Source organism: Phaenicophaeus curvirostris, chromosome 9, assembly GCF_032191515.1.
Source record: "Phaenicophaeus curvirostris isolate KB17595 chromosome 9, BPBGC_Pcur_1.0, whole genome shotgun sequence".
NCBI lineage: Eukaryota > Metazoa > Chordata > Aves > Cuculiformes > Cuculidae > Phaenicophaeus > Phaenicophaeus curvirostris.
This window is the reverse complement of record NC_091400.1, coordinates 28,852,751-28,875,120: the sequence shown is the minus strand read 5'-3', so window position 1 is coordinate 28,875,120 and position 22,370 is coordinate 28,852,751. Positions and strand designations below refer to the sequence as shown.

General features: G+C 38.9%; 1 protein-coding gene across 1 annotated transcript in view; it reads left to right on the top strand.

Moving 5' to 3' along the window:
* The window catches only part of ADAM12 (ADAM metallopeptidase domain 12), a 183,633-nt gene that overhangs the window by 128,901 nt on the left and 32,362 nt on the right, over positions 1 to 22,370 (top strand). The window contains exons 11-12 of the mRNA XM_069864168.1: positions 1,860 to 2,008; positions 21,474 to 21,651. Coding sequence (XP_069720269.1) covers positions 1,860 to 2,008; positions 21,474 to 21,651 — 327 coding nt within the window. The remainder of the gene's footprint in view (positions 1 to 1,859; positions 2,009 to 21,473; positions 21,652 to 22,370) is intronic.

Sequence of the window (22,370 nt, the reverse complement as noted above, 5' to 3'; positions counted from 1 at the left end):
TGCACACAAACTGACTGTTAAGTTAGTCACAAGATTTTTAATTCTTCTGAGTTTATTCCAGTTGCAGAAGGAATAGCTTCTTGTTTTCAAAATTACTGTGTTCTCTTTTTTATTTTGCTTTCTGTTTGAAAATATTTGCACAGGCATATCAAAGAAGAAACTCTTAAATCTGCTCCAAATAATGTATTAGCAGTTTTCTTAATATATAGATAATATTTTATACAGTTTTACCTTTCACCTCTTTTGACGTGAGAAGATTGGCTTAGAAGATACTAAAGGAATTACTTAAACTGAATATATATATGCTTTTAGAGCAGACAGCTGTACATGGTGATTCCAATTATTTTCTGATAAATAGTGGATCATGCATTTATATTACATGTTTATGGCTTTAGGAAAAGCTTTCATATGAATACACTAAAATTTTTTTCCCTCAAGGAAAATGAATGATGAGAAATGGTCTCTAACATGTGGGTAAGCCTACGCATCAGTGTGATCAGTAGCTTCTAATCAGATCATACAGTGAATTTCCTAGAGATTATTGCCCCAAAATCAGCATTTCAACAAGGATTAACATTAATATTTCGATTTGGACACTTGCAACATTTAGAATATTCATAGATTTTAACAAGAGGCCAACGAATATTTTGACTTGCCTTTTCCTTTCATTTTAAAAAGGAGATTTTCAAAGGTACTTGTTTATTCTTACAAGGCTTGTGAAATCTTGGACTTCCTGATATTAAAGAAACAGCCTGAAGAATATTAAATAGACCAAGAGAAATCTTTTGCTGCAGGGATGTGTCTGTGCCCATTGCAGTGGGGTTGGAACTAGATGGTATTTAAGGTCCTTTCCAACCCACACTATTCTGTGATTCTATGATTCTATTTCTAATTTACCTCCTGACATGAAGGATCTTCATGATATGAGGAGACAATATGCACTTGCAGCCCAGAAAGCCAACCGTATTCTGGGCTGCATCACAAGATGTGTGACCGACAGGTCAAGGGAGGCAATTCTCCCCCTCTACGCTGCTCTCATGAGACCCCACCCATAGTCTCTTCGATGAAGAGCACCTTTCCTATGAAGGCAGGCCGAGAGAGAGTTGGAGTTGTTCATCCTGAAGAAGTGAGGACTCTGGGGAACAGTTTTCCAGCCTAAAGGAAAGCTGGAGACGGATTTTTTACAAGGGCACGTAGTGACAGGACAAGGGGTAATGGCTTTAAACTGAAGGAGGTTTAGATCAGATGTAAGGAAGAAATTCTTCACCTTGCGGGTGGTGAGGCACTGGAACGGGCTGCCCAGAAGAGCTGTGGATGCCCCCGTCCCTGGAAGTGTTCAGGGTGGACGGGGCTTTGAGCAACCTGTCTCATGAGGGGTGTCCCTGCCTGTGGCAAGGGAGTTGGAACTGGATGAACTTTAAAGTCCCTTCCAACCCAAACCATTCTATGATTCATACTTTTCCCTCATCGCACCCTCATCCATAAATGATTATGCTTCCAACACCCTGTGTCTGAGTGACTGTTTTCTGCCACTGCTGTGTCTTCAGCGTCTGGGGCATTTACTGAGCAGGGGAATTTTAAGCCCTAGATAAAGACATGTTCAGATGTTCAAAGCTGCCAAATGGACTCAAGTATCTAAAGTGCTGGGGAAACTGCATGGCTGGAACAGATAGACTGCCCTGAAATTTCCAGTCTGCATTTGGTATATGGGGATGAATTTAAAATTGTGTTCCTTTAACAACAGTTAGGGTAGGTTTATAAAACATTTTAAATAATAGGCAATAGGGCCTTAGATGGGCAATTTGTATTTTCAGTCAGTTTTAAATGTTGATCTGACTAATTCTGTTGCTTTTTTTAAGGATCACTCAGAAAACCCTCTAGGTGCAGCAGTCACCCTGGCTCACGAACTGGGCCACAATTTTGGAATGAATCATGATACATTGGAGAGGGGCTGTAACTGCAAAGCATCTACTGATAAGGGAGGTTGCATCATGAATCCCTCTACTGGGTAAGTGCAAGGATGGGGTAAGCACTGGTAACTTACAGTTAAAGTGGGAAACTTGTAGTTTTGTTTTGGTTTTTTGTCTCAAGAGTGTTCAAGGAGAAAAAATGACAAACCTTTTCAACACCTGTCAAATCTTCTCACAGTTATCCCCCTCAAGCTGAAACAATTAAACTTGTTATCAGAGCACAACATGTACCATTGTATCATTCTATTTCCCTGTTACAAGTGTGAAAGACAAAATTGCCATAAGCAACTGGTTAATTTAAAAAACAAAACAAAACAAAACAAACTGAATTGCAAGTGTTGAATCAAAATTTCACCTCTCATCCTACCAACCTAATATCATAGTCATAATAGAAAATGAGCAGCGTCCCAAGGCCAAGACTAAGATGAATGTGTAATAAATAAAGCAATGCAGAATGCATGTTGTGAGACTTTCTGTAAAGCCTTTGTCTTGTGCAGAGAAGGTTTATAGTTTTGCACAGTTTTGCATTTCACCCCTTGTTATAAGTATGCAGCAAGCATGTAAGCAAATTAAATCTGTAAGGTCAGTGGGGTTAGGACTGGTCAGTGAGATCTTCCAAGTAAAGATATATGGGAAATACAGCCAGTGAACCCATGGTCATCTCTCTGAGTCAGTGCTGGATGGTGCTGATGATAAAGGCACTATGTCAACAAAGAAGACCAGTGTTTTTGTAGACACAAAAAGTATAGACATCATGACCAGGATAACTAGTTAGAGCTTGCTTCCCTGTATTATAAAGTACTGTTAGAAACTAAATAATGCAATAAATGAGTTCTCCATATTCAGACAAGGACTGACAGGATTAAATTGGAGTAAGAGAGTAGATTTACCAAAGCTTTCTGATGGTAAGTGATGTGGTGGACTGGACTGCCTGCAGAAATCTTAGTGGCTGTGACTGGAAGCTGGTAAAAACCAGCCAGACAAATATCTGTCAGCAGTGTCTCGTAGGTACAGCTGGATTTGCCTTGGGACAGGGGGATGATCTAGATGATCTTCTGATGTCTTTCCCAGCTCCAGCATTCTCTGTGTTTGCTTAAATTTCATCTGCTTCTTAAAAGTCTCTTCTGGGAATTGTGATCAGCTCAGCCTCTGCTTTCTCTGAAGCCGCATGTTTCTGGGAAAGGAGAGCAATCTGGGAGAGGCTAGGGAGTGTTGGGCAGGATTGCTCCCTGCTGGTCAGCCTAACAGCAGCCTTGGCATTTCTTCAAAGACGTGCTGTCACCGTCCTTCAAGGCAGAGAAAAGGATTCTGGTGAGAGGCCAAGCACAGCAAGTTAAGAGACAAACAAAAGAGACTTGAGTGTATAGAGGAGAACAAGAGTGATTTCTACAGTTTGGGAAAGAAAAATAGCTTAGCTTTTCTAAAACAATAGGTAGTAAATATTTGTATGGAACTGCATTCTGCAGCACATCAGGGCTCTTATACGCACTGTGAAAACAAACTGAAATTGGAAACAGGGCTCTGAGGTGAGGTGATGCTATAGCTGGCAGGCAGTGGGCACACAGGTCTGAGTTCTGGGCTTTGGTGCTCCTGAAAGTTGCATGCAAGCTTTAGTTATCCTAGCTGAATTACTGGTTGACCGTTCAGTTATTCCACTTTTGGAAATATATGCAGGAAATTCTCTCAGGACAGAAATTTCTAGACACTTTCTGAACTCATTCTGGGAAGGTGTCTCTAACCTGAGATTACATAGTGCTTCCCTGATTCTGCCTTCTGTACCAGCCTCCCCTGGGTGTATCTGAAGCTACCCCCTGTGCTGGATGTGCTGCTCCAGACACTTGGCTCTGGGTTGGCTGAGAGCATGGACAGATCAAGGTTATACCAACACCGTGTATTCCTCAGATATGAGTACAAGCAGCACAGCTCACTTTATCCTGGGCTTTCTGTAGTACCTTACAGTTTAAAAGCTGCGCTTCCTTCAGCCCAACTTCAGCGCCCCACAAGTTTGGCACTTTGGGGAAGGGACCATCAGGGACACTTCAACTTTTAAATGCTCTCTTGCAATTTTTACCAAACTTTACATACAACTTGCGCCTGAGGAAGTGTCGTGGCATTCGCAGAACTGAGTAGGCTGTTTTATTTGCAGTGATTATTGATTTATAAATGAAAATTTTAACATCAAGTTTATAGCCTTAGGCTTTACCTTCAAACTGTGCTGTCAATCTGTAATAATTATTCCAGGCCTTAAGCCAAACTACATTTTACCAATTTAAAATTAACATTTAATATTCCCTCATCATCTGGTCAACAGTCATATTCCTCTGACTAACTTTATTCAAGGAACACCAAAGAGTTTTCAGCTCTGAAAGTATGTGTCTGTTAGGGGAAGGCTAAATGAATATTTCCTACCTGAAATATATTCTTAGAACAGCAAAAACATCAAACCAAGGAGCATCCTAGAAAAGCCACATACATTTTGAGTGAGAGCCTGCTCTCTCAGTATACTCATTGGCACTCACTCTGTGGTTTTCTAATTTCTGATGATTTAAAGGAAATTTAATAAATGCAAGGAAAAAAATGTCTTTGGGCTGAAGCTAGTGTAAAAAGTACAAGCCCCTGAGAACCCTTATCTGATATCTAAAAAGAATAGGATATATCTAGGTTATAACAGGAATGCCTCTGTAAACTTAACTGAGGAGTCATTCGTGTGGTTGTGCAGCAAAAGGGAATGTTATAAAGCTTTTTAACTAAAAGTGATTTAATTAATTACTGCTGTTTCTTTCAGTTCTTATGTTTCTGTCTTTGAAGAAGTATTAGAAATTACTTCTTGGTGGAAAAAAATCTCCAGGGATCAGTGTGGAATTTAAATTCTGTTGGATCTATCTTTTAATGTGCTTCCTATAGCTTTTACTCTTAAAAGATATCAGTAAGATGTGTATTATTTGTGTGTGAGCTGCAAATGGCTTAAAGACCCACTGCTTTTGCAAAATATATTTGGTATAACATGGGATCAGAGTATAGTTAATGGTTAGCTCAATGATTTTAAAAGTCATTTCCAACCTAAATGATTCTGTGATTCTATATAAAACCAAAAGTTTGTGGCACTCCAGGTCTTTTAGAGATTCATATATCTGCTATGGGAACTATATCAATACCACTGTAGAAATCTGTGGTTTTGCTATAAAAATAGTGTCAACAAGGAAATATTTAATACTAACAAATTGTTCCCTTTTTTAATGCATATGTTTTAATGATATTCCTTCAGTTCTTTTAACCATAGATTTTTCCGTGTGAAAAGGAGGGATATAAGGACTCTAAAGGAGATTTGTAAATCTTTTTACTGAGTACGCAGTATCTAAAAACTAAGGGACTTAGCTGAGTCAGCATGGCCATTTCTGTATTCCCTTTCTTTTCCAAGTATCACACTAAAGTTTCCACTCTTGGGAATGAAAATACTCTTCCTGACAGCTAGATAAATACTGAGGAGTTCTGATGAAACCCAACGCATCAGTGTAGATTTATACCACTGCAACTGAAAGCAGAATTTAGCAGAAGCTGCAGAGCAAAATTATGCCAGCTAGGAGTGCTTGTTTATTTAATAAATTTGGAAATGCATGTGCTCCTTTATACAAGTTGAGCACAGATATTTCCAGGGTGGTTGAGATTGTATGAGCTCCCCCAAAGCAGTTGAAAGCATAAGAATTCATATATGCTTGAACTTTCTTGCCAGACTTAAGGGGAGCAAAACTTTCACAGTTAACCTTCTCCCCTCCTGTGAGTCCAAGGGTTTATACTCCTTCTCACCCACATGTCTCTGTTCTTGCCAAAAGTGTGGTCTTCTGCTTGGACAACCAACTTGTCATCAGGGAAGCTGGGTGTACCATAAACATGTTCTTCCTTTCTTCTTACAGAAAGTACTTCTTGACGCTGTTCCATTCCCTGTCACACCTACACACCCCCTCAGTTTCAGTGTTCATAAAAGACCAGGTTTTACCAAGCTCCTTCAGATGCTGATCCTACTGTAGTCTCCAATGCTTTGCAGAGTCCCATGACTTGCTATTATGAAAGCTTCTTCCTTGTTGTCTTGCAGAGCTGTTTCTTTTACCAGGATCATTTGTTGTTGCTGAATCATCCCAGCCACAGCTAATTGAAATGCCAGACAGGCTCCTAGGATAGAGATATTTGTTTCTTCTCTCTTTGCACCTCCATAGACAGAAGCAGGGTTTCACCATGCCGATAGAAAAGAGGATGATGGAAAAAGGGCTGCATTGACGTCTCTCCTCCAGTCTCCTTTGTATCTGGCTATGGCAGTGATAGAAGTTTTTCTCCAGGTCCACACCCCATTTCTTTTGCTATCCTTGTATTATGAGGTGAAATGCCTCATACTGACCTGGAAGGGTGCATGCTTTAACCACAGGCTGAAAGCTGTCATTACAGCTATAAATCATGGGGGGCTTTGACACACACAAGGGCATGCCTTCAGGTACCCTTAAACTCCAGAATCAAGCACCATCACTTTGTGCCTAGTCTTCTAAATCCTATTGCACACCAGACACAGCCTGGCAGCAGCTCAGCTAGGTCTACTTTGACTCTTATTTCTGCCTTGGTTGTAAATTGCTTCTCTTCAAAGACCGTGATGAAGAAGAGATAAATAAATGCAAAATAATTGAAAATCATAAATCCTTAGGAGAAGAAAAATACTGTATGTGCTATTGTTTCAAGACATGAAACACGTGGTATATTTAAGAAGTGAAAAACCTGTTGTGTGAGAGAGGGTGTGGCAATTGCTATTTGTTCGACAGACTTTTGAATGAAAAGATATGTCTTCAGAAACTTTTATTTTAATCTAGGCCCCTAGTAGACTTGGGTTTTTTTTCTCTGTTCTAAGAGTTGCTTTGTTGCAGGGCACAGTGATAAGGACAGAAAGATATTTGGTGCCATGCAGTAAATAGGGAAGCCGCTTCTCTATGATAATTTCTCTGCGCAACAGCTCCTCTTTGTTATGTCCCTTTCAGAGTGATGTTCTTGGGAAAAGTCAAAGAATGAATTTAATCCCTCTATGCCTGCCTTTTTTTTTTTCCTGCTCTTATCTTGGATCCAATGTTACCATTTCTATTTTTACAGATAGAATTTAAAGTCATAGTACCTTTCTGGTTCAGTTAAGTTTTAAATTCAATTCACCCCGATAAATATGACTGCATATGTTACAGGGAAGTGCAGCTGGGACTGCAACACTGTGACTTCATGCTGCTGGAAATGCCTGTTTTGCCTGTGCTGCAGGGTAGCCTGGGGCTCTGCTCCAGCCAGGGGACTAGGTTTTGTGTAGTGATCATAAGTGAAGAAAAAGGAGAAATGAAACTGAGATCAATTCTGGAACCTCTCAGCTATTGATCAGCATTTTAGAGGATTTTTATGGAACTATGCCTCTCAGCAGAAAATAACAGCTAATTGTGAGTAATTGCCTTTCAGCACACAATTTCACTTTAATTAGTGAGTATTTGGAGGCAGAATTTGGGGGAGGAGAACAATTAGGAACACAGAAAGTACATAGAAGAAATTGTACAAAGTGTGCAGAAAAATAGTGGTTCATTTGCTGCTGAAATTTGGAGAAGACTTTTTTTTTTTTTAACAATTCCAGAAAACACCCACTGTTATCAGTATTTTTTTAACTAATATTGAAACCTTTATGGTTAAATAGATAGCCAATGGGAAGCTGCACGTTTGTGAATGAGAGCAAGAGTAAAACATGATCTGTTAAGAATCAGCTGAGTGACAATACCAAAGTAAATTAATTAACTTGATCTACGTACAGCTGAGGAGAAACAGAGAAATACTAAAGATGGGAAAGACCATCAGGAGACCTTCTTTGAGACATTACTGAAAAAGAGCATTGCTACTTATGATATTTTAATTCCTTCTAAGAACAGTTATGCATTCTGCATGGACCACCGAGAACATTTGTTACTATTAAAGCTAAATAAAATCTTTAACTTGAAACATAGCATTTTTTCCTGAGTAGTAGTGCCAGATGTCTATAAGAGGCTAAAAAGTGATACCAAACAAGACTATAAGTTGCACAGCAGTGGTCATAAATGTGGACATTCCTGTTTGCCCCACTGGTGATGAATTGGTCCATGGGTTCATTATACGAGTGGCCCAGGCAGCCAAAGGGTTAGTTTAGGAAACATTTGGTTTTTGTTGCATGTTACAATCCAATGCCCAACAGTTTTGAAAGGTAGTGCTATATCATCTGGGAGAGGCAGCTTTCCTACAAATGAGAAACAGTTATGTTTGATGCTTTCCTTTCATGCATTAACTGCAGTGGCTAAGGGGAGGTGCATTACACTTTAGTTTGTGTCATTTATAGCATTCATTTCTGCTGGAAAAATAAAATCAGTTGTACTGGCTAACCTCTATTGACAGCCCTATATGGTAGCAAGTATATTATCAGAGACATCTAAAACAGCTATTTCTTTGCTTTCTCCTCTTCCCTCTATCCCCAATTCCTGCTTGTTTCATGTAATTGAAGGTCTTATTTTGGTTTGTTTCCTGGTTTTCTTAGTTTAAATGCTCTGATTCATTCTGCAGTGCTCAGACTTTTAAGTTCTCCGGTGTTCACACTCAGTGTACAGGTAGGGCTAGTAGAAGTTTGAGCACTTGCATGTAACTAGTATTTCAGGAGTCCAGCAGTCAATATAGTCCTTCTTCCCCAAACTATTACAGCCTAAAAGAGCTTCTGGAAATGCTCCCCAGAGCCACTGAGGTGTCACAATTGGGATTAGGTATTTGTTCTCTCTGTTCCAGTGAAATTAAACAGTAGGTCATGGACATGTGAGTTACAGAACCTGTATACAAGGTCTCTATCCAAAAGCCATCAGATATTTCTGGTTATCACATTACACCCACAGCAAACACCATGAAATATAGATTTGGGCAGAGAAAATGTCTTATGGATCTAAACCCCAACCTGGCTTACTCCTGTACTGCTATTTCCTTCCGCCTCTGATGACTTGAAAGAGCATTTTGTGGGGCTATTTGATAATCCAGATGATGAAGATCATCCAGGTTAAAAGCAAGGCTTGTGAGGGCAGAGGAATATGTACAAATGAGGTTTATTTAGTGATCTGTCCGGCAGCTCAGGTGGAAAGTTGTCTCAATGTAGTTGGGGTAATGGTGAGGAGCAGGATTTGGGTCAAGGTGAAGAGATGCTCAGCAGCTTCTTCATCTGCTTTAACCAGGAAGGGCAGGTCCAGGGGAACAGCACCCTGTCATTAAAGCGTTACACAACTGATGTCCTTTGATGGTGCTGAAGGTCTGTTCTTCCCTTGTGTATCAGCCATTAGCATTAATGAGAATTAGGACTGCACATCAAAAAGAGACTAGTAACAGTAATGCTGATTTTATAATGCTTAAATACATATTTGCATGATAGATGAGTGGCTGATGTCTCCTGGAGAACCGTTTTGCTCAGTAGAGTTGGCTCTCAAAGGCTTTTGTGGGGAGACTTATTATTTTCTTATCTGCTTTCATTTGTTGTTTTTTTTTAAGTACTGTACAAAAGTATATTTAACTCCATTACAAACATATAGTTAAATAAATCAGGCATAGTTAGAATCTTTTAAGGACAAGTTAGGAAAGTACTAATCATGTGTATCATTTTCTGTATTAAATATTAGTTTCAATCAGAGTTCATCTTTTTGAAAAGTTAACTCAATGAAGAAGGATATGGGGTCTCCTTGATTTTAATTATTCAGACTCTGAACTGGAATCTACAGAACTGGGCTGTGAAAACATACATCCTCAAGAGATTTCTTCCAGCATGCTAGCTTCAGAAGTATGCCACGAAAACAGCATCTTGGCTTTGGAACCAAATCAACTTGAAGTGAAAAACACTTATTCCAACACTTCACAAGGTTAAAAAAAAAAACAACCAACCACCCCCACCCTCAAAAAAACCCCAAACCATCCAAACAACAAAAAAAACCTTAACTAAAAGAAGGGAACATATAATGCTAGAAATAGGACAGAAATCAGAAACAGTGTGGAAAAGGACTCTCTAATTTGCTGATTACTCTTTTGTTCTTTCTAGACATCTCACAGCATCTTGTGGCTGCAGAGCTGTTAAACATTAGATAATCAAACTATTATTAGTTAGCACAGTATTTCCTGACCCCTCTCAGCTTGTTTTCAGCTGTGCAGACCTCATTTTGCTTTTTTTGGTCTGGCAGCTTAGAGACATTAAACTGTGGAGTCAGCAGAACTATCTGGAATTACCTCTGTTACAATTTGAAGAAAATGAAATTATCTTCAAGATGTAAACAGTTTCTAATTAAACTCTGAAGCTGTTTATGTTTCCAAACCAGTTTGAGCTGAGTCCTGCACAAAGACACAACTTCTTCGTTGACTTTTTCTTTTTTTTAATAAAGTTGATATACTGATGTAATAAATTGCTTGTGACAGAGTTAGGTCTGTTTTGCCAGCAGCGCAAAGACTGCTTTACAAAAAACTTAAGCAACATATCCCTATGACCTATTAATTTAGCACATTGCATTCTGGTCCTTCCTTCAGTAGGAAACAGCCACAAGATTACAGAATAGATCTATGTCAGTCCTTCACTTAACTCCAAGTAGCCCTATGCCTGCAGTGCATTTGGCATCCCTTTTTGTTAATAATTTCCATGCATTACAGATATATATAGTAGTTGAAATAAATGAGATCTGCATTGAAGAATTAATGATGTTGGTTGAAATACATTGCATGTTTCCCAGTCCTTTACAGGAATGGGTCACTGTCAACAATTTGCACAGTGAGCTGTGGGGCAGGTCTTCAAAAAAAAAATCTCTTTATTTATTTTAGTTTATTCTTTCACATTTCAGTAGCTGTGCTGTTAGAAGCGAGAATATTTCAGTTTTCTGGTGTATTCTAGAGGAGAACTACAGATTTACAGCATGCATTTTCTGTAAGCGAAAATGACAAGGAGAGAGGTTACTTCTCAAATGAAAACACATTTTACTTCTGGTGTGATAATTTATAGCAGATATTTAAGGACAAGTGGGGTTTTCTACCATGCAATGTATCCAGAATGGGTACAGTGTTACTGGCTTGCATGCTGGTATATAAGAGCTCATCTGCATTTTGTCTTGTCAGTGTAATATCCATAGAAAATATAGCTCTGTAAGGGTCATTTTTCTCTTGCAGTGGTGCTATTGCCACAGCCCAGGAGAATAAGGCAGATAAGAACATTTCCCCTTCTCTTAGCTTTCTGATTCATCAAAAAAACTTTTCAACCTGCTGGGATAAATCTGTACTGCAGTGCATGGAGAATTAAGCACACAATGTCCAGTTTTAATTGGCGTTAATGAATTCCAAATTCCCAGAGTATAAATGGAAACATACTCTAACGGGCATATTCTTAAGGTCACATGAATGCTCCCTTTTGAACATGTGTTGTATGCCCTGAAGCAGTTCAAGGAATTGATGTTGACTTGGAAGGCTGAATCACTGTAATTAAATGATGCCTACAGCTGCATTTGCCACAGTTGTCATGGGAATCACAGCATCTTTTGTGCCTGGGATAGATGTGCAAAATGTTTAAAATTCAGAGAGGGAAGATGTCTATTTTAACCCAACAATTGCTTCCTGCAAAGTCATTCTTTTTCTTTCCTAACGTCAAAGCCTATTACAAAGTCCCAGAAGCATTTACTGTGGTATTCTTGTGGCAGAAATGCAGGTAGGCTCCATTTCAGCTTTTTAAAACTGAATGGTGCAGCCCCAGTGGTGAGAGGAAGATAAGAAACCACTTATTTTAGTGTAAAGTCACTGAAAATAAAAAGGTGAAATAACTTTTGTGTCATAGGGAGCCTTTCTGGCTGCTTCTAATATAGCATGGAAATTGCATTCATCTTTGTTACTGATGTTCTCCTGGAAGCCAACCAGCATTGGATGTGAAATCCAGGCTCCCTCAAAGTTGGTAGGAGAGCTCCAATGGACTTCAATAAGACCAAGATTTCATCAGGATGCCTATAGATTCCTTTAGATTTTTCAGAAGCCTTTCATTCCTGTGAGTGAAAGTTTTAATTTTCTTGTTTAAGGATCCCTATGTCTCAGATCATGGCTGGATCCATTCTTTTCTCATGGCTTGAAATAATGATTTTATACAATGTTGCTACTAATTAGTTTATTTTCTTTCTTCAAGTTCTGTGAAAAAGAAAAGGGAAGCTAGGAAAAGTGATTAATTGCTATTTTATACTTATCTATCTATATTTTATTTATATATTATTTTTATTTATTTATTTATGTGGGGTTTTTTTATTTAAAGAATTCCACATCCATTTATCTGAGGTGATTTACATGACATATAAGCTTCTCGGTCCTTATGTAGTAGAAGAAAAGGGGAAGGTGGAAATGCTGGGGGAGTGCAGTCTGATTTCTTGCACTGTTATGTCTCACATATCTTTCCTTTGGATCTCCTAAAAGAAAATAAAATTGAGCCATGCTTCTTGCAAGTCAGGTACTCCTGTATTGAAGTCCTGATTTATTAAGAGATCATGTACTAGAGAGGTTAAGTGAAATTGGTATGAACCTGTCCTCCAGTTATAGCTTCTTTCCAGCTTTTTGCAGGACTCAGATGTTTTTCTCTAGCATCCACATCTTTTTCACTTACATTTCCATAATCCTTGTCCTCTTAAGGCTTCTGCTACTGCTCTTTCCAGCGGGCAGCTTCTTCATGTGCTTTGTTCAGAGGGCTGCTTCCCAAATTTCATCTCCTCAGTCTGAGTTCTTCCTTGTGGGGTTTAGCCCTCCTCGGAGTCTTCTTCCCTTAATTCACTGTCATTTGACCTGCTCACCTGAGGTACAGGCTCATCCTTCCCCAAATCCATCTGCTGAGGCCATGTGTCCACAGTATGGCAGGTCTCCCTCTGTACTCGGCACTGGTGAGACCACTCCTCGAATCCTGTGTTCAGTTCTGGGCCCCTCACCACAAGAAGGATGTTGAGGCTCTGGAGCGAGTCCAGGGAAGAGCAACAAAGCTGGTGAAGGGGCTGGAGAGCAGGTCTTATGAGGAGCGGCTGAGAGAGCTGGGGTTGTTTAGCCTGGAGAAGAGGAGGCTGAGGGGGGACCTCATTGCTCTCTACAACTACCTGAAAGGAGGTTGTGGAGAGGAGGGTGATGGCCTCTTCTCCCAAGTGACAGGGGACAGGTCAAGAGGGAATGGCCTCAAGCTCCGCCAGGGGAGGTTCAAGCTGGACATCAGAAAAAAATTTTTCACAGAAAGGGTCATTGGGCACTGGCAGAGGCTGCCCAGGGAGGTGGTTGAGTCACCTTCCCTGAAGATGTTTAAGGCACGGGTGGATAAGGTGCTGAGGGGCATGGTTTAGTGTTTGATAGGAATGGTTGGACTCAATGACCTTGGGGTGGTTCTGTGATTCTGTCTTTAAATCAAGCTCGTCACACTGATCACAGCATTGGCTGGAAGGAGAACTGTATGTTTCTTTCACTCTTTAAGGTGTAGTACCTCAAGAGTTGTATTTAATATAAATGTCGGCAGGACACGATTTTGTACTGGTGAAAGGGGGAAAAGTCCATAAATAAATACCATGGGTTGATTTTTCTCTATTATAATCTGAGTTTTATATTCCCTTTTGTTTAGCCCACTTTGGCTTTTGAAAAAGGATTTTGTTCTTCACTTGAACATTCTCTCTATAAAGTGGTTACCGAGTTACCACTCAATCAGAATATAACTGCCTAAACCAAAAGCTGACTGCCAAATCACGTTGGGAACTAATGCAGCGTTATCAGGATGTAGCGCTGCCGTAGCATTTCAAGCCAGGTCAGACTGTGTCATTTATATAGCCAGAAATCAGTAGGAAGCTGATCTTCAGCAAGGTATTTTGAGCAACAGGATGGACCGTTTGTCTTTATTTGCTTGTCATGTGCTGAGGATGTTGTGTTTCATGCTGCAAATTTAAACACAGGGGTTCTGGTTGTGCTTCTTATCTACAGTTTTCTTCATTGCTGGCAGCTGCTGGCAGGCATGGTGTGACTGCTGCCCTGCTTTTCTTTAGCATGGGACCAGACCTGACCTGGCCTTTTCATCCCTCCCTCTACTATTGGTTGCTTTTTCACTTTTGCTGTAGTCAGCATTGGATTAACCTCAAATACTAAGCAGTAGATTGTGAAACCTGAACTCTCAGCAATACAGCAAATTTTTATTAATGAGGTAGTGGTCTAAAAGGAAACAGAGCAAAAGATGAGCCAGAGGCAAATTCAAACTGATTATAGCTACTTTCCTTGGCTGTCTGGTTTCCAACAGGAAGAACAGTTTCTGAGTTCAATTCCCATAGAGCTTTTGCAATGCAGATAACTCCAGCGTATAGTCAGAATGCTGTCAGGGTTGATAAATTGGTTCAGAAGTGCTTCACCCCTAGAACACAGAAAGGAAAGTCACAATAGGCCTCTCAACAAGATAAAACTTTTCTGACGGTACATTTGTCAAAGTAATGGTAACTGCTAATAATGTTTTATTTGGCAGTTTTGTTACTGCAGAAATATCAAGACATGACATGTATACTGTATAAAGCCATTAAGTGTTGGTCCTTTGCAGAAGTATTTTTCTGAACCATGCAGCCATTTGTTTCATCTCTGCTTTCTGCCCTGAAGTCCCACATTCAGTATTATAAATCTGCCTTTTTGAATATTACAGGTAGTTAAATTTTCACCTTCAGTTTAATGGGAACGGTCAAGTCTCCGCTGAGGCTGTGACAATCCAATCGAGGCACCTGAAGTGAGATTACTTGAATGCATTCTGGGAATCGGCACAATCCCCAGGGCCAAATTAAAATGAACCTAAAGCATTTGTGTGTGAAGTTTAAACATTTACTTGGAAAGACTTTCTTTTCAATAACCCTGGATATTTCATTGTAGCGCAACAAGCCGTTGCCACTAAACATCAATTAAATTAACCAGGAATGTGACATATTCACAGATATTTATTGGAAGTGTAAAAAGTAGCATGTAGTAAACATGACAAAAGCTGTAGGAAAAATCTAGGCTTGTTTTTAAATCACTGACCATGAACTCAGACTGCAAGAGCTTTGATGTCATGTATAACTTCATGGCCCAATTCCGTGCTCTACTTTATTGATGCTCTAGGGATTAAAACTATAAAAGAGGAACAAGAGAGTGAAAAATAGGCTAGAAAAATAAATATGAGCTGTCAGACATCTAGTGCCTTTTGAAGCAAACTTCTCATTTCAAGACTTTTTATATATGTAAAAATACTCTACGTTTTTAAGCTAAATGGTTCCAATACTGCTGAAAAAGCTGTGCCGCTTCAGTTCTCTAACTGATGTCTTGTACAAAGCTCTAGCAAGTGCTGTTGCAAGGGTCTGGATCCTTTGGAGCCCAACATTTTACCCCCTCTTCCCAGTTGTCCTACGTGTTTGCCATTTGCAAAAGCTTTGGGTGAGAATGAATCTGTAACTGTCTCTATGGCCTCCCTTAATTGTGCTTGTTGGATCTACTTTAAAATAGCATTTGTGCCTTTCTCCCTCAAAAGTACTTACAAATGAAGACATTATTTAAATAATAGATTAAAAAGCCCTTCCATATTATGGCACTTGTCTAACTTTAAACAATTGCTATTAATACATGAGGCATATGAAATAATGTGTAATGACACATCTATATAAATGAAGGAATCTGTAGTATTTGAACACCAATTTCAATATCAAAGAGAACTGGGTTTTATCTTCTGCTTAATACCTAATTTGTAACATTCTTTATGCTTACTAATTCATTAACGTACATACTGTACATAATAGCTGAAGTGTCAAAAAATGTCATCCAATAGCTATTCAGTTTTATTCTAGCAGGTTGATATCTCCTAGGAGACCATAAAAAGGTTGTTTTCAAGAGGTGGAGAGCATTAATAATGTCTAGAAGTTTAAAACCAGGAGGGATGCTTTTTAGTGGGAAAGAATTATGTCAATTAGTTCAGGAGCTAGAGGAGGCCAGAAAATAGTCATAGTTCCTTGAAATCAACACCTCATTTGTTCTAGAAACATTCATGTGACTTGAGCTTCTAGCTTCTGAAGGTCAATTCTTGCTCTCTCTGCCACTGACATTTTTTCCAAGGTAAAATATATAAATAAAATTTATACGTAAATTAACTAAAACAACAGAAGTTAAACAAAACATCAATTGTAAGGTTCTTATGTAAGACTGGGATATGCAACAGAAAACCTATAGATATATGTGTAAGTCATTCTGTAGGATCTGAACAGCAGAGAACTCAAATTCACATCTTCTTCCTCCAAAAAAAAGGATCTGACTTACTTTCCTCCTCTCCAGTTGTAAGTGAGCCACTGTGCAGCCTAAAATCAAGAATTTTGGAGACAAATTTGTATTTGTGAATCTCAAATGGTCCTAGGATCAAGACAGACACAAAGAGATACTGTGATGTTCACTTCAGACAAGGCAGTGTCACAGAAAGTGTTGGAAATCCAGATGCTCTGCAAGTGAAATTTCTGACTCAGAGGGCTGAGACTGAGCGTCCCTCTTGTCTTTGAGCACCTTTGTGCTCTTAAAAAGCACTGCTGATTCCTGAGCTATTTCCAGATATGGCTTCTCAGGTCTGATTTTTCATGCATTCTGGACAAAACCAGGTCACAGTTTTCTGCACCTTTTGAAATTTACTAGTCAACAATTGTTTTTGCAAGTATGCTCTGGAAAATCAAAATGCCCTTTTAAAATTAATATAATCTCCAATTATCATATTACCTCAGGGAGGAAGGCCTGGTGGTACTTAATAGCACTCTTTGGGGCTGTTGTGCATTTTAATTGAGTGAATAATTGTTAAAGACTTCAGGGTCTTCTGGTAAAAGGTTCTGTATAAACATTGCCATAATGCTATATAATAAGGTTATGATATGAACCGTAATAAATGAACCCTATAAATAGATATGTAATGTATGTATGCATATAGTGAATGTGTGTATATAAATCAGCATTTTGGAGAGAACAAGGCAGTTGCTTTATACAAGTCCTAAAGTTCTTGAATAATAAAATTTCTAAGATTGGATAGCAATAATCATGATAACCAGTATTTGTTTTCAAAATATTATGAACTAATCAAAATGGTTTTTTTAAAAAATATTGTGAAGCTGCAGTTTATCCTTGTGTGCAATATATGGAAGACTGCCAGAAGCACTGATGGTGTAACCACTTCCATGGTGCTTCTTGAAAAGAGGCAAAATATGTTGTGGTTTATGGAGGAGCCACACAGAGGAGGTAGAGTCAAGCTACTAAATGTTTAGATACCTGAAGGTGTAGATAGACATCTAGAAGTTTAGAGGAACCAAGCGATTTTCACTTCAGATGGCTTTCCCAAGGCGTTGCTGCAATGCAGTGATAGGGCTTGGGTTGGAGCAAGGATCTCCTGCAGCCCAAGTCAGAGCCCTTCCAGGATTTTCCATGTGGAGTAATGGGAAAGACAGCAATGGCAAACATGCACACCAGCCTCAGGGATGGGGTCAGTGCTAGGTCTGTAGTTGATCTGCTGTGTTACCCTTCATAAATCAGTAGCCACTGTGTTTGTCCTGAATTCTTTGGCTGCCTAATCTAAGACTATAATTTTCTGGGGCACTGACTCACTCTTTTTCTGTGCCTGTACTCTCTTGTTATTCAGCCCATTAGGAAGAGGAATGCCTCTGAAATGGAGATGATGGGGATGAACTTACAGTTCATGCAAAAGAGCCTATGCTAGGCAGCACGGTGCTATTACAAAGAATTCTCTATTCTTAAAAGGACTTGACACAGTGATGATGCCACTTCACTTAGTTAATGAGAGGATCCTCTAATACAGGCTAAATGCAAAACTACGTAGAGGAAACTGGCATTTGAATGGCTTGAGTGCTTGAAATATAAATGAATGGGACAAGACCAGACTCTGTTTCTAAAAGAATCAATTACCAGGCATCCTCTTACTACTGTGAAGCTCTCATTTGCAGGAACAGTCAAAGCTTTTTTGCTGGGAACGAGCGTATTCATTGCTTGACATTAAGTACATCTTTTAGGCACCAAGGAGGCATCAAGGAATGCTGTGGATTCAAGAGGGGTAGAAAGACTCTGAAATTATTTTCCATGCTATAAACCCATCAAAGAGACTGATGTAGTGCTGGGCATGATTTGAGTTCTGTAGAGTGGTATCCATAGCCAGAATGGTTTGACTAAATGATCCAGTGTGCATTAAACCTATAGATTCAAACAATGCAGAAATTGTATGGGCTATTCAGCATCTTAGAATAGTGATGAGGTTGAACTAGAGTGTTATTAAAGTTTTCTTTCTCTTACCAAATGCTGGAAAATAAGGATCTGTAAAAGAAAATGTCTTGAGTGAAGGATAATGGAATATACTAATTATTAATGAATTTTATACCTCTAAAAGGTTTTCCCATGGCCTACATGAGCTAATAGCTGAGTGTCTTTCCAGTAGGAAAAGTGTCTGGGGTACTGCAGAAAGAACAAATGTCCATGCTTAGCATGTTACTGAAATCCTGGAGACAGATCAAGGACTGACTTTATTGTGGACATCCCACTACCTTTTCCCACTCAAAGGTAGTATTTCCAGGTGAGGTCTGAGGCCTCTTAATAGGACAGTGCAAGGAAACTTGCTACGTGTGTTCAGAGGGCGAGTTTCTTTCACATTACTATTACTTTGTCATTTTTCACAATTTCCAGATTCACTTAAACATTGTACTTAATGTTACTGACATCTGCTAGCTAAAGATTCCCTTCCCATCTGCCAGGGATTTCATGCTTCTGAGGAAACAGCTTAAAAATTGCACGAACAGCCAAAATGTAGCCTAAAATCACAATGATTAAATGCTGTGGCTTTTACATGGGATTTTTTATTGTTGAAAAAAGTGAAGAATGGTGTATGTCAGAATATCATGATATTAAAGATCACTTATGTTTCCAATGAAATATATCAATTGATATTTTATCTTCTCTTGCATAATGCGGTTACCCTTCGGTTTCTCTGTTTCCACTTGTTGGGTTCATCTCTGGTTTTGTATTGCTTTATTTGGGGCTTAATTGATATGAAAAAATATATTTTCAGAAAATGTCATCAAATAACATGTGCTGCACTGGTGTCAGATGAGGAAATCGGTGTCAGGAGCAGGAAGAGACAGAAGATGAATGGATCTCTTAATTCAAAATAGGAAACAGCTTGAAGTTCCTTTGAGGGGAAACAGAAACCTCATTCATTAACAATGACATTATTTCACCTCTGCTAGAGAGTAAGGATTCTGTTCTCCCAGCAATGGACAGAAATACCTCTCATTCATGTAAATTATACTTACTATTCATGAATACAACGAAATCTCCCTTATGTATTGATTGGTTTTGACTGGTGAGCTCATGATCTGTGTGTGGCTCAGACATATGGAATAGGGGGAAAAAAAATGCATTATTTGTGTTCCTGAATTGATTGCAATCTCTGCAAGGTATGCGTGTCTTCCTATGTTCGTCTCAGTGGATATGAAAGTACGTCTGTGTCACTGAGGTGAAGGATCTTGCCAGGACGATGCAAAATTCATTTATTTGCACTTTGATAGGAGGATCACATCTAGTTAATCACTTGTACATTTTGTGCAGGATTTATCAGTCAGACATGTCTGTATTTCTTGAGGTTTTGCTGGTGTTTGATAGTAGTGTACATCCATCTACTTCTTCATAGCCATGTAAGCAAAGTTTTGTGGGCCTTTTTTCCAGCTAATCAAGCTAAGAGTAAGGCATGAGTTTTTGCTGTCCTGTTAAGAACATCTCCAATTACTTGGTATAAAATGGTCAGTAGGAACTTTCCCAGGTGCCTTTATTTTCTGTTCCATTACTCAGAGTACCTTCCCTGTGTTCCCTTGGGCCCTGACTCCCACCTCATGCTTTTCTGAAATGTCCTGACTTATCTTAGACTCTGTTATTTTGCCTAAACATTGATATTTTCCAGAAATCAGCTTTTTAAGTCGAGATGCCTGTTAACATTCTTAAGGCATATGTCAGTGAATCACAGAACTGTTAGGTTAAGTAGACAAGATCTGCAGTGATACGTGAAAATTATTTTCTTCTTCAGAATTATTTTGATGTTCATTTCCATTGAGCTGTCTGCAAAAGAATCTATAAAAGAGATAATTTTGAATTGGCCCAAAATATATTTTGTTCTGTAAAGTACTCATAACCTTTCTAATTAGCCTTCTTATGTCAGCAAAGGAAGCCCTATTGCATTTGTAATTGGCAAACATGTCAACTTTTTTAATAGAAATGATCCCTTTCTGATACCTATAGGCATCGTCATTCACAAAGCAAGTTTATCATTTCAGGATAGTCAAAACAACAGTAGATCAATCAAAGTCTGAATTTCAGCAGTGTAGAAATTCCATCTACAATCTTGCTTGTCTGTAAAGATTATGCCGTATTGACTTGTGAGTGATTCAGTTTTGCTCCCTGTGCTGCCCTAATGTTGAATTACTGCTGGACCATAGCACAGCAGTGATGAAGGTACCAGGTCTTAGGAGGGATGCTGTTTTACAACTTGAATATAACCATGTGCACATCTCGGTGCAGAGAGAGCACAGCAGAATTTAGGACATGACTCTGATGACCAGATCTAGGTGCCACTTTGTCTTGTGTCTGTGAATCAAGCTGCAAACATTCATTAGTCATGGAATTAAGCCCTACAATGAAAAAACACAAGTTTTCTGGTGGTATTTATACTGTGGCAGATATTTTGCTAATATTGTCCATGTATTTTGCAAAAGAACTCAAACACTTTATGTGCCTGCGCAGCAGGAGCAAATCCTGCCCTCAGCAATGTGAATTAGAAATATGGGTATTTTCAGTAGTGTCTTTAGAGTCATCCTGATTTAAAATAAGAACTACATTTGCTTTGGGTTCCCAAGTTCAACTTTGATGAATTGGAGGAGCAGGCTCTTATCAAGTAACTTGGTATTTTTCTCTCTCTCTCTTTTTTTTTTCTGAAAAAAGCAGGAAGTTTGCCATGCTGCAGAGTAAAATAAATGAATTTGCCATTTGAGGATGCATTTTCCAGGAAGGATTAGGATATTTTTCAGTCCTGCAAATTCAGGAATACTCCTTGCAAGCCCAGCATTTAAGATCATGATCAAAATTTGCTCTCTTAAGTACGTACACAGGAGAAAGAGAAGGAATTCCAAATATGAACATTTCCAGTCTTTAACAGCAGCTATAAATTTAAGTGAAAATGATGGATTTTCCCTTATTCATAATTAGATAATATTATAAATGGTTTTGGCTCAGTTTGGCAGTGAATTGCTGTAACTCAATCCTATGTTAAAGGGTTAAAAGTATGAACACAATCACCTTGTTCATGTACATATGTGCTTTAAGTTCACCAGCATGCCAGGAGAGAAATGTTTTCATCTGATAATACCACTAATTTTTTGTCTCCATGTATTTTTCTTCTAGATATCCATTTCCCATGGTATTCAGTAGCTGCAGTAGAAAGGACCTGGAAAACAGCCTGGAAAAAGGAGTGGGAATGTGTCTGTTTAACTTGCCTGAAGTCAAAGAGTCCTTTGGTGGACAGAAGTGTGGGAATGGCTATGTGGAAGATGGAGAGGAATGCGACTGCGGAGAGCCTGATGTAAGTCACCACCTGAGAATTAATGGTCACCTCCTGTCTGCAGGGTTTTAACAGTAAAGAATTGGTTTGGCATGTTTAACCCTATTAGCTGCAAAACAAAACTTGCCCTTCTCTGTTTATATCTTATCAGCTTAAACTTTCAAGTCCTCAGAAATGCCTGGATTTACTGCTTGACTTGCATTTGAGTTGCTGAAATTCAGGCAGGGCTTTACTTAAGAACGTGCTCTGTTCACCACTAGAGAATGAACTCTCACATGGCTTATCCAAGAGACTAACCTTAACTAACTGCCATGTTCCTAACAACAGAAATTCCTGTAAGTACTATCTAATAAGCTAAACTCAAAATAAATTTGTTAACATTGCTCAAATTTCTCAAGATACCATGCATTAATTGAAGGCTTGTTTCCCTATATGAGAAGTCATTCCTATATTTACATTTATATAAATATAAATAGTTTATAAATATTAATATTGCCTAGGTATTTTTTTCATTGCAGCCAGCTTCAGTTCTTAGGTACAAGACCTTTCCCTCCTCCACTATAAGATATTTCTTTGCCACTTGGCAATTACCTTACTAAAAGAAATAGCCTTTACGGCCTCGCTTAAAGATTGTAACTACTTCAAAGATCATTCCATTTGGTTCAACGAATGTGTCAGAGGACTGCTTAGATCAGGAGGAGATAGGTAAAACCCGGGAGTCAAATAACATCCGAGCCGAT